The 16785-nt window shown below is 50.9% G+C and overlaps 1 protein-coding gene across 27 annotated transcripts in view; it reads right to left on the reverse strand.

Annotated features, from left to right (window-relative positions):
* Nucleotides 1–12079: 12079 nt before the first annotated feature.
* The window catches only part of LOC128902255 (transcription factor 4-like), a 237109-nt gene continuing 232403 nt past the window's right edge, over nucleotides 12080–16785 (reverse strand). For 18 of the 27 annotated variants that reach the window (XM_054184857.1, XM_054184856.1, XM_054184864.1 and 15 more), the window contains 4 exons: nucleotides 16506–16668; nucleotides 14438–14667; nucleotides 13418–13567; nucleotides 12080–13205 (listed from right to left, as the gene is read on the reverse strand). In XM_054184857.1, the coding sequence (XP_054040832.1) occupies nucleotides 13431–13567; nucleotides 14438–14667; nucleotides 16506–16668 (530 nt within the window). In that variant the 3' untranslated portion in view covers nucleotides 12080–13205; nucleotides 13418–13430. The remainder of the gene's footprint in view (nucleotides 13206–13417; nucleotides 13568–14437; nucleotides 14668–16505; nucleotides 16669–16785) is intronic. The other 9 variants (XM_054184865.1, XM_054184858.1, XM_054184862.1 and 6 more) reach the window with 2 other exon arrangements.

A 16785-nucleotide genomic window follows, 5' to 3' on the forward strand; every position in this document is an offset into this window, starting at 1 on the left:
CGATCCACATGGAAAGCCGTTTTCTCTCCCGCTGCCCCATATTGTATAATTCACCCCAAATACATTGAACATCTCTTGACTTCAGCCTCCCCTCCACCCCCACGGATGGGCCAGGGGGCACGCACAGCCCGGAGGGACATTTCTCCCTCCGACAGCTCTAATTTCTAGGGAAAAAGGTCAAACTGAGCTTGTTGGGCTTTGAAAGACCCCTCTGACCCCTGGTGAGCCTCCCCATCATCAGACGACAGGCGCCGGGGCTCGCGGCCAGTTGAGATGCAGTGCCCAGCATCCCTGGGGCTGGCTGGGCACCGCTGATAACCCAGCTCCATCCGCTCCGGGTGCTGCCGCCGGGAGGAGCGGATGGTGCCGGTGCCATTCCTGGGGAGGAGAACGGATCACCTCCACAATCAACGCCAGGCACAAACATGGCTTTCATATCTTATTGCTGGGTCAAACGCGACAGCTCAGGTCCCAAAGGCAAAACCATCACCCAGGGGCTACACCGAGCATGGAGACAGGGATGCCCCTGAGCCCCATGACAGCACCGGGACGCCCCGGTGATGGGCTTCACATACTGAGGCAGGAGCTCCGTCATCCTAAAGGGCACAGCATCACCCCCAAAATTACCCCCGGTGGGTCTGACGTATGGCTTCACCATTACTGTAGGAGTAGGCTTGGATTTCTGCATCACGCCCCACGCGAGCGATGCTTGCCGACCCCTCCGTCCCTTAGAAAGCCCTGTGAAAAGCCAAGGGACACACCGGCAGCCAAGTGGGAAAATCCCACAACGCACAGCCAAAGCCTCTGTCTATTGAAATGCCATTCTTTCAGAGTTGTTTGGGTTTTTTTTTTTTTTTTTTTTTTTTAACTGATCCCCTCTCATCTCCATAAACGCCTGGTCCCTGATCTCCGGTGATCCTCACGAGCCCCCTCAGCACCACGGTCTGGAGGCCAGGCCAGAGGGTCAGCCCGGTCCTCCACGGCATGCCTGAGGAATTGCGCTTCATTTTTACATCGCACAAAACAGCCCCAACACTCTGCAAAAGCTAAACATCCTTTTCCACATCTGTATGGGCAAGACTGAGGATTTAGCTCGACTAGTCACCAATATTTTCTGTCACTTTTTGGCCTGTTTACGCTGGGCGCCCGTGTGTACGCGTACCCAGAGCCCCCAGGACTTTAACTCTGCCTTCCAGGGCTCCCGTATTTGCCCTCACAGACCATTAAGCCCCAGCGGCTCGCTGGGATGCAGGGTCACAGGCGATGCCAGACCACGCACTGGGCTCAAATTCGACCAAAAAAAAAAAACCAAACCAAAAAAACCCAACAATGACACCTCGGAGGACGATGACAGGCAGCGCTACAGGGATGCTTCCCCGCCAGACTGGATGCTTCTGGTGTGAAGACTTTAATCACCGAAGCCTGAGCCCCTGCCGTTGCTGGTGGCACAGGACAAAAAGCCACGCGAAGTGTCCCCGTGGCACCGGGGCGTTCTGCAGCCCCAGAACAACAGCTTGCAGGCTGCAACGCGCTACTTGGTGGGGGTTTCTTTTCCTCCTCTCTTTTTACAAATGCGATTTTTCTCTCGGGATTAGAGCGTCGTTAAGCCCCCCCCACAGCCCAGCGTGCCCTACATCGCCGGCACTGGCCCTTACTGCTCCTCGGGTAGCCAGGTCTGGGGTAGTGGCTGCTGCTCCTGCAGGGAGGACGGGGAGATGCCCGCCATCCTGCTGGCGACTGACCCTTCTGACAAAGTTTAAAAAAAATAACAATAAAAAAAAACAACAAAACCCAAAACACCAGAAACGGCAGCAACAAACCAGCTCTGGCCTATTTCAGATGCTTTAATCCTCTTTCGACTTCTTTGAAGCGCAGGCTTACGGTTTATTCAGCGCATTTCAGTAAGTATCTGAGCGCTCCCCGGCGCATCTGCACCCAAGTTCGCTTTGTGCCGCAGCCCCCGCCGCGCGGCGTCGGGCACGGGGACGCTTCCCCAGGCTTCTCTTCCAGGCAAATCCCAATGGAGTTTGCAGTGCTGCTTCCCACAGTGCTCCTTTTCTCCCCCCTCCCGATGGAGGCACTGAATGTTTGACAACAGAAAAGTGTTGATCAATATTACGCTCTTGTTAAAAAAAAAAAAAAAAAAGAAATCCTAATAAAATTAAGTTTTGGCTATTTTCAGAATAGAGAGCTGAGTCTGGGGGTGTCTCTGCCCCAGGATCTTCATCTCTCCATCACCAGCCCGTTCCCCACCGACGCCGGCGCTCGCCCACCCAGCTGCGCCGGGGAAGGGATTTAGAAGGCGGCTGCAGGATTTCTCTTATCAATAACAATATTGGCTTAGCGGAGTAAAGGAGATAAACGAGTCCTAGCTAAGGATCTACCCGAGGTATTTAGCGCTTCTGGAGGGATGCCCGGGCTCCGAGGACCCTAAACCCCAGGCCAAGGGCTGCGTTAAACCCCGGGGGTCTGCCTCCTCCCCAGCAACCCCCCAGCCCGGCTTCACCTTCAGCGTCGCGGGTCCTCACGGAGACGCCGCCGCCACAACACTCTCCTGGCTAATGAATGGGCACTATAGAAATAGCACCGAGGTTTCCAGCCGCCCGGCAGCGTCGCGGGGAGGTTTCGTGGTCCTGCGGCCCCGCTGCGCCGCGCCAGGGACAGCTGACTACAATCTGATTAACACTAGATTACAACTGAGCGCGTTTTTAAGAGCTTAAAAGCAGCTCATGCTACAGAAATCTATCTGATCGTATAAGCAGCGGTATTTGAGAAAATCAGCGCTTAGAATCGAACAGAAAATTTTCGGCATTTCTTGCCAAAAGGGCTATTTACTGAAAGAGAAACTTTTCAGCCCATTTCACTTGGCATTGGTTTGTTTTTTGCAGAGACACCAGCGGGTTGGGAAGGGCTCGGAACCCCTCATCACCCTCCCGAGGAGATTCCTGGGTTATATGGGAGTATTTTGGGATAATGTTTTCATTGTTCACCAGCAAAGCTTCCAGGTTTGCCCCCACGGGGAATGGGAAAACGCTGGCAGCGCTGCCGATCACTGCATTGGATGGGAAATGGATTTTCCTGGGAAGGACGTTGTCCCAGCTGGCAGGTGGGCAGAGGTACCCCAAAACCCCCTCGTACCCAGGGAAGCACCCATTTGTTCTGCCCAGAAATGCCTCAAATGTGCTTCGACCCCGACAACTTCAGTGATGCTGGTACCAGCAGAAAGGAGGGAGAGAAACTCCTGAAGTCATTCCAAGAGCGTGCAGTCAGTGGTAGCTGGGTAAAATTAAACAATTAGAAGAAAAAACAGCGACTGGAGGTAAAGGAAACATCACTGACCTGAGGCTGGGCAGTCGCTGCCAGCACCTCGTCGCCTTGTCACCGAGCTGCCACGCGTCCCCAGCCCGTCCCAGGGCCACCGCACTGCTGGGCAAACACCAGCCTCTGGCAGCTGGTCTTCTGCCACCCCAACAGGCTTCCACGCTGCCTCTGTTCTTAAAAAACCAAATCACATGGCTTGCAAAGGACCTTGCCTCCAATTAACTGATTGATTGATTGATTGATTGATTGATTGATTGATTGATTCTGTGACCACACCCAGGAACCACCCCTCCCATCACCCAGGGAGCCAAGCAGCTTTTATCCCCCACCTCTGCACCTCCTCATGCTTCTGGTCTGGTTGTTTCCCCAGTGGCTTCACACAGTATCCCATCCCATCCCATCCCATCCCATCCCATCCCATCCCATCCCATCCCATCCCAGCGCTGGGGCCCGGTCTGGCCTGGGTGGCTGCCCTGGGCTTTCTCCCGCAGCACCCCCCTCCCACGGCTTTGGGCACCCCTGGTTTTTTTCCTAGCAGAAACACCGTGCGCGTGCCGGCGCGGCTATCTTCCACTGCCACCACCCTGCTTCCAGAGGCAATTTTCAAAACGAGCAGCCTGGGGACACCAGGTGACAGCTACCAATGGGCACTGCCACCACGAGGGCCGGTGGCCACCACCCTGGTGTGTGCCCTGGGCCTTTTCAGTGCCCGCTGAGCAAAGCCTGCCCGCGCCAAACACCGTCATTGTGCAGCAGTTTGGGGCACAGGACCCACACCTGGGTGGCCGGGGGTGACACGGGCTGCCAGCCCGGGCTGCCTTGTCCTGCACTGGCCCCTGGGCTAACGCTGTGTGCCTTGGCTGGTTAGAGTGGGGCAGAGTTTGCCCAGCATGGCTTATAACCAGCTTCTGCTCCGAGGGGACAGATTTCCCCAGTCTGTCCCACCAGGAGCTCTGCAAAACCCTCTGAGGTTGCTGCCACTGCCCCGATGGCCACCAGAGCGGCACCTGCGGCCACTCACCCACCGGCCGGCAGGGGCTGAGTCCTCCTGGGCTGTGGGGGAGCTCAGGCAGAGGCACTGCATGCAAACTGATGCAGGACTTTTGCTCTTGCCCTGTTTTCTCTATTATTGCTCTTTTTTGGCATCAGAAAAACGCAGCCGTTGCGAAAGCCACCGCTGCACGGGTGGCCCGGCTCCCCGGGGATGTTCCCTCCGCGAGAGGAACTGCTCTGTAAATAGGACTACCCAAAACACCAGGTCTTTCTCCTAATCACAAGCAAGAAGCCGTGGCGATCTCTTTTTTTGGCGATCTTTGAGACGCCGGCACGGAGCCGAGGGCCAGCCCGCTCGGCCTGGCGGTGCCATCTGCTCCCCATGGCGCTGGGTGACAGCCCCTGCTGTCCCCGGACCAGCCCCGCTCCTCTCCTCCTCCTCGAGCATGCCAACACCCATACCAAAGCCCAAAGGCTGTTTGCACCCTCCCCTTGCCCACGTGCCAAGCAGCATCTGCCAGCCATGCGGCGTCTGGGGGACGCCCTGAAGTAGGAGGTGAGTCTTAGCCACCGCGTTCTTCCCTCCAGGCCAGGAGGGCTTGTCTTCAGAGACGGTCCGTGCCACCAAATCGATGAGTGCTAGGGTTCAAATAAGCGTGGGGAGCTGCCAGCAGCAGGGCCAGGGCGTTTGGCATCCAGACGTAAAAGGACGACGCTGCGTGAAAGCCTTTGTGCCGGCGTGCCCCTCGTCGCGCCCCGGCGTGAGCAGGTTTCAGCTCTGAGAACCACAGCAGGAAGGAAACGAGAGCAGGGGAGCTGCATTTTAGCCTCAGTGTTGTTTTAAAAAAAAAAAAAAACACAACAAAACAAAACAAAACAAAAACCCCAAACCTAAATGCCCAGAGAAAGTCAATACAGGGTGTTCACCCGAGGGCTCTTCTCGGGCTCGGATGGGGCTGAGGGTCCCTGTCCCCCCCGTGTCCCCGTCTGCGTAACGCCGCCGGGCTCCCTGTCCGAGCCGAGAGGACGAGGCGGTTTCATTCCCAGTGCTCCCATTGCGAAGATTTACAAGCTCAGGACACTTGAGATGTATTTACTGGCTACCAACATAACTGAGGAGTAATTGCATGGGGTATCAAGCCAGCTTTCCTCGAGCTGTCGGCCACGGGACAGGGTGGGACGAATCCTCATCCAGACTCTATCTATAGAGGCAACAGAAGAATGAAACCCATTCTTTCTCCCTTCAGCTCTTCTATTCTTTTTTGGAAGAAATTTGGAGACCCGTAGCTTTATTAGTAAACAAACAAACAAACAAAAAAAGCAAAGCCCAAACTCCTCATAAATGAATTACCAACTGAATGTCCTGTTGAAAGCCCTCTAAATGTGGCGTGGCTGAGCTGCTGTCAGTGGCCGAATCACAGAACGGTTTGTGTTGGAAGGGACCTTAAAGGCCACCCAGTGCCACCTCCTGCCCTGGGCAGGGACACCTCCCACCAGCCCAGGTTGCTCCAAGCCCCGGCCAACCTGGCCTTGAACCCCTCCAGGGATGGGGCAGCCACAGCTTCTCTGGGCAACGTGGGCCAGGGGCTCACCACCCTCACAGCAAACAATTTCTTCCTCAGATCTCATCTCAATCTCCCCTCGTCCAGTTTAAAACCGTTCCCCCTCGTCCCATGGCTCCCCTCCCTGCTCCAGAGTCCCTCCCCAGCTTTCCTGGAGCCTCTTGAGGGCCTGGAAGGGGCTGGAAGGTCTCCCTGGAGCCTTCTCTTCTCCAGGCTGAACGCCCCCAGCTCTCTCAGCCTGTCCCCACAGCAGAGGGGCTCCAGCCCTCCCAGCTTCTCCATCACCTCTCTGCCCATCCCTGGGCTGGCAGAGCTGTGCCCGGTGCCCATCCCACCCGTGCGCCCGCCCCAGCCCTCGCAGCCCCTCGGGACACCCTTTCGGTAAAACACCTTTGGTTTCTGCAGGTGGAGAACTAACCCCTGAGCGCTGGCGAGCGGCCCTGGTGCCCGGGGGAAGATGTGGGCACCGGGTGGTGGCCGGGTGGCTGGTGCTGGGTTGCCCACACTGCCTCCTCCTCCTCCTCCATCCCTGCCCACCCGGCTCCTTGCTCCAGCCCGGCTGTGCTGGGACCGATGGCAGCGGGGATGATGCTTCCCGGGCAGAGGAGGGCTGGCAGCACCCGGACACACTGGGCAGGTGGCTCCGGTGGCATCTTCAGAGCAGGTAACGCAGGCAGAAAAGGGCAGGGGCTCCTGCTGGGTCCAGGCTCTCAGTGCTGGGAAGGAGAGGTCTGGTTGTGCTGGTTGCCGATGAAAAGCAGGGTGGTGGGCTCAGGGGTTGCAGGAGTTCCTCCAAAACGAGCTGAGAGCTGGCAGGGCACATGGAGACCCCCCTGGGCCAGCCACGCATAGCCTTGATGGGCTGGACCCGAAAGACACCTTCTCCACCAGGGATTAACTGGAGATCAGGGAATTGTGGAATTGCCGAGGTTGGAAGGGACCTTTCAGATCATCGAGTCCAACCATCAGCCTAACTCTGACAAAAACCAGCACTAAACCGTTCATGTTCTGAGAAGTCTGAGCACCCTCCCCCAGGAAACCCCACGGAGCCAGCGGCCGCAGTGATTTAAAACGCCCCCCTGTCCTGGTGGGGAAGGAAAACTGGGTTAAACACGCCGTTTCATTTGGAACACTCAAAGAGACCGAACGGCATCGTTCAGGAGCAATGACGGATCGTGGCAGAAGGGAAAACCGCGGCAACAGAACTCCCTTCGTTGGCAAAACTAGAGGTGTCACCGTTCACAAGCGTGGCAAGGATCAGGTGGGCGTCATGTACCACCCGTTAAATCGAGTCCTCACGTTTTGCCACCGAGGGCCGCCCTGAGCCTTGCAGGGTGCTGACATGATCCCAGAGACACCGTGCAGGATAAAGAATTCCTCAGTGCAAATCTGCAGTGGTTTTTATGTCCATCTCGGGTGTCGTACACGTGAGGCGTGAACCAGGCCCCCCCCCCGAGCTTGTCCCAACCCAACCCAACCCAAGGCTGTTCCACCAAGGTCCCCTCTCAGCCTGTACGTCCCCCACCACCGCGATTCGGTAAGATGTGAGGCGAGGAGTTTGTAACGGGTCTGAACTCGGCGGTTTCCATCGGGCGTGAGAAGGTCCAGCAGTGCCAACCGCAAGGGAATTATTACCAAAAACCAAGTGTAAACACCGTGAAACCGTGAGTGTGGTTGGCAACGCTCGGTTTGCAACCGTTGTGCATCTTGGGTCTTCACGCCGGCTCCAACCGTGAAACCGCGGCGGAGAAAAGCCTACGGAAGAGCTGACCCAGCGACCCACACCCGGCCACAGCGCAGCCCTCTGCGGTCCACATTTTTGGCGGATACGCAGCCTCGGGTTTTACAGATTCCGCCTGTTTTTCCAAGGCTCGTGGGTCGGCTTTGCCCGCGCTCCAGCATCGAGCAGGTGCTTTGTATTCTTCCAGGGGCTCGGGTTTCAGGGTGAAACACAGGTGTTTTACTTAGGGAACGGAGCAAAATCTAGATGCGAATGAAAATGTGTTTTTAGAGCACGTGCCTTTGCCAACGTTCCCGGAGGGTGAAGAAGCCAACGTGGGGGAAGCCCGAAACGCTCGACCCCGGCTCCTCCAGCCACCCCAGCCGCGCAACACCGAGCCCGCCAGGCCACACAAAAACGTATTTTTTTGTACACACACACACACACATATATATATATATATAAAAAAAAAGTGCCCCCGTTCTCCTAAGAACCCCCCCAAAACCAGGCCGGGGCGCGGCCGGCCCCGGCGGCGCTGGGCAACGCGGAATGAAATGAAAGCCAAGTGTCGGAAAGGGTTTATAAAAATGGCACATTTATTGCTACAGAACGGTCATGTACATGACGGCATCGAATAACTACAGATGAGAAACAGGTAATGGCCTACACCAAGCTGGCTTTGTTTGCTTGTCATCTTCTTGAAGGAACTCCAGCACACAACCTGTTTGGACACTTCTACAAATCAGAAATACACCAAAAAACATGAAAAAATCGAGGCACTCAGCCACACATTGAAAACAAGGTGTAACTGTTCATCTTTTTTTTTTCTTTTTTTTTTTTTTGGATATTTTTCCCTTTTTTTTTTTTCCTTTTTTTCCCCTTTTTTTTGTTTTTTTTTTCATTTTTACTGCTGCAGCTATGTGTACAGTCGCAAAAATTTCCCCGTTGCGACCTACAACTAAAAAAAAAAAGCTACCATACAGTTTCATCTCAATAACACATGGTAAAATAACATCTTTTAAATAGTAAAATAAAGTAACAAACTTTTACTCAGAATGATTCCAAAAATCTACAAAGAAGAAATATTCAGAATCTGACAATTTTTTTTCTTTTTTTTTTTTTTTTCTCCGTAATATTCATGGTATAAAAGGATTGCTCCTGTGAAAAATAAGCCAAATATATTTTTTTATTTTTAAATTTAGTTTTTTTTTTTTTTTTTCCTACTAGGGTGTACTACAGTCTATTTTATAGCAAAAAGAGCACTAGACAAACGAAGCTTTATAACAAAAAGCCAGGCACTGATACATGGTAAATCTCTGCTTTTTTTTTTTTTTCTTATCTTCACTTAATTGCATCACAAGTAACAAGAATGAAAAAGGCCACAGTTCATATATTTTCACCATTACATAAGTCTATAATACTTGAAATGAGTATGGTCAAACCAGCACTGCACAAATATGAATCAACTTCAAGTCCCATGAGAAAGAACGGGTGTTTTGTTTTTGTTTTGTTTTGTTTTGTTTTGTTTTTTAAAAAAACAAACCAAACCCAACAAAACAAAACCCAAACAAACAAAACAAAAAGGAAACGAAAAGGTAGGGCCCCCCCGGGCCCTGGTGCCCCGCTGTGTTGGAATTCATCGTATTCCACCTCTAGGTTTTGTATTATTTTTTTTTTTTCCAGTCAACCAGTGGACTAATTTTTTCTTTTCTTTTTTTTTTCCTATTTTTTTTTGAATTTTTTTTTTGAATTTTTTTTTTTTTCCATTTGTGCTTGTTTCCGCTGAAATCTCTTCGTTCCTGGCAAATATTCTGGATTGTTCGCTTTTTTGGACACGCATCGTTCTTCTGCCTCTTGGATACAAAGGTGAACCCCCCCCTCCTCTCCCTGACCTCCCCACCCCCCCACCCCCCGTCTTCAGCACCTTCCCCCCCCCCCCCCCGACCCCTGAAAAAAAACTGAAAAAAAAAAGCCCCAAACCAACCCAAAAAAGCTCGGAAGACTGAATCGGTACAAGTTGCATCACTGGTAGGACTGACAGTTGTATAAACATGAGTGTTCCTCGCAGCTACACAGAAGACGAATGGTAAAAAAGTTCTGGATGAACGGGTTCCCTACTCGGCGCATTCATAAATTACTGGAATGTGGAGGTGGATCAGGTCAGAAAAAGCCGCTAATTCGAGATTTCGTTCTTTCAGAGTTTCTCAGCCCGGTTCTGTTACCCCAGGGTACGGCTTTCTAAAACCTTCGGCGCTTTCATTCCGGTATCATCGGCTCAATCCCCTCGGAGAAAGGCAGCTCGGGATGCGCACGCCTTCCCGGGGGGCTGGGAAATGATGGCAAAAAAACGACGCTCGTCGTTTACACGCTCGTGAGGGGCTTTTGGTTTCGAAATCTCGCCTTGTCTGGAGTGGAAGCCGGCCGGGGTCCTGGGTCCTTCCACCCGGGAGGGAGGAGGGTGCGTCGCCCGGGGGCCAGGCGCCGGCCACATCCATCCCGGCAGCGGGAGCCGCCCGGCATCGCCCCGGCTGCTCCGCCAGACCCGCTGCTGGCCCGACAAGAAAAGCTTTTCCTTCCTTATTTTTTCTTTTTTTTTTTTTTTTTTTTTAAGTTCCAGAAGAAACTAAACCGGTCATTTATTGTCTGTTCACAGATCGCTTTAAATAAACGTGAAGTTGGTCTTATCATTATTATTTTTTTCTTTTTTACACGGTTTAGGAGAAGCACAGTCCTCGGCATCCTGATGGTCTCCGTGCCGCTCCCTACCCCGGGGTGCTCTCGGATGGAACCCGGCGTGATCCGCCGGCTCTGAGGCCTCCTGGAAAACACACTATCGTATGGCTTGTTCATCGGCATCGTGCTCTTGGCAGCATCCGGAGGCCCAGCAGAGCGCGGAGCAGCCCCCGCGGGGACCCCCGACCCCTCAGCGCCAGGGTTCGGGGTTGGGGGGGGCTCCAGCTTTATCCCGCCCCACCTCTCCGATCAACCCGCTCCGAGTCCAGCCGTTCTCCTGCAAGAAAGCCTTTGCCGCTGGGGATGGAGCGCGGTCTCCTCCTCTAGCAGTTGAATCCACCTCCACATTTGAGAAACTTATCGGCAACTCAAAAACATTGAGAAGTTTTCTCGCTACGGAAGGTATTTACAGTTTTCAGCACGCACACAGCTAATCCGAATGGGAATGGGGACGGCCAAGGTGAGCACGTGGTTAACTATCGTATTTGTTCTTTACGTTTTGTTTTTTTTCTTTTTTTTTTTTTTCAGAAACAAACATAAAATTCAGATTCTCGTATCTCACTGTTTCGTTTAAATGAGACTTTGTTGCTTTTTTTTCAACCACACAGATTTTTATAAACAAACAAAAAAAAAACCAAACCCGATACAATGTATTAAAACACATAATAACAAGAGTCTACATGTAAAAATATAACTTTTACATACACAATTTCAAAATAATGATACGTTTGCCATTTGTTGCATAAAATTTACAAATGTATTTTTTCATTACTCTATAACTGGCAAAACAGGAGAACAGATGGAACATTTAGACCGTTTGATGGATTTATGGCATTTATTCAGTGTTGATAGGTGGAAAAATCTACTCGAACAGGGAGATTTTATTTCAAATACATGCCAGGTTGGTGTGGCTGTAAAAATAGAAGCTGGAATTAAGAGACAAAAGGATGCTGACAAATACTTAACTAGGAGCACTATCTGTTAATCGCACTGTACACCAAAGTCCATCGTTATTAAGGTTCGCTATGGAAGTTGGTTCGATTGTGCCCAGACTCCAAAGCTAGTTATCTGATGAGCTGCTGTGCCATAGTTTGAGCTATGTTACTATTAAATATGTTCAGTAAAAACTTCATTCGTACTGGCCAGAGAAATACTGTACTACCACCCCTCCTCGAGAAAGTGCAACTTAATGCTTTAGGACTCATAAGGCTCGGTATAATGCTGCATGATGACCGAAATTGGCATTTTTCACAAAGAAAGGAGGAGGCAGCAAGTGGTCTACGCTTAAATAATCCACTTAAAAAACGAGAGAAGAACAACGGAAAGAGAGAAGTCGATCAAATCTGTCACACTACTTGCAATTCCCCCCCCCCCGCCCCGGCCCCATCCCCGCCACCCCCCCCGCCCCGCGATGGTTCCCCGCCCCCCCCCCCCCTTCCCCCACCCCCCCCCCAAAAAATCTGACCATGTATTCAGCAACGCCTCACTGCACACTATTTAGGCTACACACATAGGTAACGCTTTAATCGGTTCGTTAATCACAGCCACTTGATTCCGTTACGTTTCCGATGATATAAACATTGGAAGGCACAGTGGTAACATTGGAGCATTCTAACCTTGTACCTCTGAAAATCCCAGCCCGGGGGGGGGGGTGGGGGGGGGGTGGGGTTGGTGGGGGGGGGCGGCAGGGTGTTGGGGTGGGGGGGGGGGCGGCGGGGCGTCCCCCTTCCGCGTCCCCCTCCGCGTCCCGTGTCCCGTCCCCCGCCCCGTCCCCCCGCGCCCCCGGACGGCGGGAACGACTCGCCACTTTTCCTTATGAATGAGAAGCAAGGTCAGGGTCAGCGTTAGAGCCCGCGCCGCCCCTCCAGAGACAGAGCTGGCACTACGGGTGACAACAACGAAAAAACGGGGGAGGGAGGGGGAACGGGGACGGGGGGACAGAAATAAGACGAAAAAAAATCCTTATTTACAGTAAAATCTTCTTTTTAAAAAAGTTAATCAGTACTATTTTTTTACAGGAGCAAAAAAGTCCGAAACAAATGAACAAAAGCTTACCATATTCACTAAATTTTTAATATATATTTATATATATATTTATATATATATATTTGTCATAGGTCTATAAGATCCATCTGTTCCTCCTACCCTAAGGAATGGCTAATGTCATCGCTTCAGTTTTCATTAGGACGTTTGCTGGTTTTGTAAATATCTGGGCAGCAAAGCTTCCCTTTTAATATCCAGTAAGTATAAACACTAGCTGTCTAGCACACCAACAAAAACGCTCGGTTTTTTTTTTTTTCCTTTTTTTTTTCTTCAGAAGTACACTTTTTCATTATTGCAAGTTTACAATTTTAAATTAAATATTTTTTTTTTTTAACTCTCAGACTTACAAATTAATTATATTTTTTCTTTTTTCCTTTTTTTTTGTTTTTTTTTTTTTGTTTTGTTTTTTTTTTCCAAAAGAAAGTTTAGGCACAAATGCATTGTCCCACAGTGTGGAGAAGATTGCCATTCAGTCTCTGGGCTGTGCACTTACAGCTCGTAACATACTGCGTTAGACATTCTGCATGATATGTTAAAGAGAGTCGTCCCTCAAGTTGCACTTTTTTTTGTTTGTGGTTTTTTTTTCGTGTTTTTTTTTTGTTGTTGTTGTGGTGGTGGTGGTTTGTTTTTTTGTTTTTTTTTTTTTTTTTTCCTTTTCTCGGTTTTAATAATCGGGAATGCTGAAATCTCTTGCGTCTGTGATTCTTAACTACTCAGACTTGTCTTATATTACAAAAAAAGGGGTTAAGGAGAAGTGTTTATGTGGGTTTAAGATAATACAGCTGTTAAGGAAGTGGTCTCTTGCTTAAATGAAGAAATGTGGCAACTTGGACCTGCGGAAGAAGTAAAAAATCTCATCAGTCCCGGGGAGGCGAGCGAGGGTCCCCACACCCTCCTCCAGCACCCCGCCGCCTCCCAAACCACCCGCGCTGGCCGGGCCACCCAAAAATCACTTTCCAAGGGATGGGCTGGCACGTCCCCCCCCTGTTTGCGGCCCCCCGGTATGGGACAGGGGGTCCCGAGGCACAGCTGCGAATGAACTTGCCTTTAATTTTTTTTTACATCTGTCCCATGTGATTGGAGGCGTCTCCCATCCCAGGGTGGGGTCCTGCCAGGGAAAGCGGAGGAGGATCTGAAGATACTTTCTCTTCTTCCCTTCTTTTCAGACACGCTGCTTTCGGGTTCAGGTTTCTTTCTGTTGAATTGAAGCAAAAAGGCCACGTCAAACATTCCCATTTTAATACCAGATTGGTCATAGAATCACAGAATTGCCTGGGTGGGAAGGGACCTTTCAGATCAGTGAATCCAACCATCAACCCAACACTGACAAAAACCATCGCTAAATCATAGAATCATAGAACTATTTAGGTTGGAAGGGACCTTTCCAATCATTGAGTCCAACCATCAACCCAACCCTGACAAAACCCACCCCTAACCCATGTCCCTCAGCACCACGTCTGCCCGGCTTTTAAATCCCTCCAGGAGTGGTGACTCCACCACTGCCCTGGGCAGCCTGTTCCAATGCTTGACAACCCTTTCCAGGAAGAAATTTTTCCTAATATCCACCCTAAACCTCCCCTGGCGCAACTTGAGGCCATTTCCTCTTGTCCTATCGCCTGTTCCTTGGGAGAAGAGACCGACGTTTCAAATAATGAATGGACAGTTATTGGCTCCAGGGAATTTAACGGGCTGAAGAGGAGGATGCAGCTTGGTCAGGCCAAGCGCTGAAATGCAGCGCGACTCCATACACAAGCCCTGCAAACACCTCCGCGTTTGAGCATTGCGACGGAGCAGCCAAGCTTAATATTGCACTTGGATCTTGCTAAAGAAGGTAAAATGTGCCGAGGCTGCCAGGAGCTACACCAGCATCCCCAGTGCTAGAGCTGGAGGGGAACACAGGCACCCCGGGTGCTCGGAGATGCCTGTCTGCCTCTGGGTGCCAAGGTCTTGCCTCTCTTCTTGGTTCCTGGTGCCCTTTCCAGGATTTCCCCAAGCCAGGAAGGTGTATTTGGCATGGCTGAAGCCCAGGAGGGCCGTCAGGAGACACAAGAGGTGGCACACTGACCTCTGACTTGCTGCTCTAAGCTGAGGATGACAGCCACGGCCTGGTGTAAGATCAGGAGCTTGGTCTGGGGCTTGTCGCTCTTCAGATGGAGCTGCACCATCCGGCCCAACTCCTTGAAAGCCTCGTTGATGTCGCGGACGCGCAGGCGCTCCCGAGCGTTGTTGGCCATTCTCCTTTCCTTTTCCCGCTCGGCCTTCTGCTCCGGTGTCAGGTCTTCGTCATCGTTATTGCTGGGAGACAAAAGGAATACATCATTTTCTAATGGTGCAGAGAATAAACAGCGCAAAGATTTTCAACAGACTTTGTCCAAAGTCACGAGCAAGTCACGCCCAGACACCTTCTGAGCCATTCTGATTTGCCGCTCCTCTTCCACCAAACCTACGCAAAATCCGGCCTCCTAACATTTTACACTGGGCAAAGCCTTGGTTTGTAACGAAGCTTTACAATCTGCAAGGCAGGACTTCTGATATTTAAAAGACACAAATATAAAGCTTTTTTTTTTTCAGTAACATATTTTATCGCAGGCAATACTGCAACGCTTTTAAGCGGTGGCGCACCCCCACTCAGCAGTAGCTTCCAAGCCAGGAAGATAACCCTGCATTTACACATTTCCCTTTCAGCAGACCGTTATTCCGGTTTGGGAAGGACATTTCTCTGCTACCGAAGGTGGGGAACAATCGTCCTGTCCAATGGTGGCAGCGGGGGGCCACGGGAGTGGGCAGCACCCCAGCCCCCGCACGGGGCACCGGAACGCCCCTGGGCAAAGAGCCACCCAAGTAATGGATGGCCACAAAGGGCCCTACGGTCAACTTCCGCATGCTTTCTGCAACAAAACTGCTTTCTATCTGGATAAAATGATGATTTTAAATCGAAAACACATCCACTGGTGAGTCACTGGCACTATATAATTTGAATTGGTTATGCAAATGGAGTAATAAATTTTCAGCAGCCCTAACAACATGGATTTAGACACATAACTAAATACCAGGAGTAACCTTTTAAAGCTGCAAGCATGTTAAAAGCAAAAATGTTAGCCTACAAAAGCTTCAAAGCACATATAAATATGCATAAGCGACAGCATATTTGTTGAATTAACAAGAACTCCGATCACCTCACATCAGCATAAAGGTGCTTTCTTCTTACCATATCATAAACGCGCATGAAAGCCTCACTTCTACATATGGTGACTTCAACACATTTATTCAGAGAAAATCTCGAGTGTCACGTATTTTCTCCAGTCGTAAGAGACGTGAATGCAATTAACGTTTTAAACACGGGCGGGCGCCGGCCGGAGCGGTGGAAGGAGAAAAGGCAGAAGGACACTGCCATTCATCTCTAAAAAAAGAAAATCCCCCGCACAAAGCAGGCTCGTGCCCGGATTTCAGCCTGATTGGGATTTTTTGCTACGCTGACGAGTATCTGTCCTGGTGCGGCAGGGGAAAACCAAGGGACAGAAGGAAAGGCTGTCCCTCGCCCAGGTTCACCTTTCCAGCGCCCATAGATTCCTGTTCACCACGGGCAGGCGTTCCCAAATGATAAAATCCAGCCACGGCTTCACTAACACCTTCTGAAAATTTACAAAGAATACGCCAAACAAGTAAAGACCTCTAAACCTAAGGAGCCCTAGAGATTTACAGAAATGGAGGACTGGGAATGATAAATTTATTTCAGAGATAAAAGCAAAGCACACGGTTTGTTAGCTCAGACGCAGGCGCGATCAGCTCTTCGGCACGTTTTTAAAGAGATGGAAATCCACACTGTATTCCAATTTGCAAGCACCGGCAGAGAGGAATAACAGCCCAATTCATAGATTTTGAGCGTAACGCAATCTCTTTGCAGCTTGCGGAGAACTTGCTCAGTGTCCAAATTTGCAAATTGTTCGAATTTGAGGATGTCCTGGAGTACAGGTACCAGAAAGGCGCTCGGTACTGCCAGAACAGCCATGCCGTAACTCTTAGGCTGTGGTTTTACCTGCCAGGAAGAAACCTCATAGTTTCCTCCTGTTCTGTTCACTTCATCGAAATCCAGTAAAGGAATTAAATGAAGCGACACTATTATATACTGTTACCTAGATCTTGACCTAGTAATTGATTTGATATCCTTCTTGTCATCCTCTAGTTTCTTGTCCTCAGAAGACTTGGTGTCCTGGAGGTTTTCGTCTCCCTCGTCGTCAGATTTGATTTCGGAGCTACCCGAAGAGACGCTCTGCCCTTGCAGTCCGGTTGGCATGCCTGCGAGAGAACACAGGGACGAGCCGTCAAAGCAGCGCTAAAACCAACGCCTCAATGGTGCGGGTCTGTCCCCTCTGTCCCCGACGAAGGGGACAGCCCCAGCTGGCTGCTGCGGAG

This window comes from Rissa tridactyla, chromosome Z (assembly GCF_028500815.1).
Source record: "Rissa tridactyla isolate bRisTri1 chromosome Z, bRisTri1.patW.cur.20221130, whole genome shotgun sequence".
Classification (NCBI taxonomy): Eukaryota; Metazoa; Chordata; class Aves; order Charadriiformes; family Laridae; genus Rissa; species Rissa tridactyla.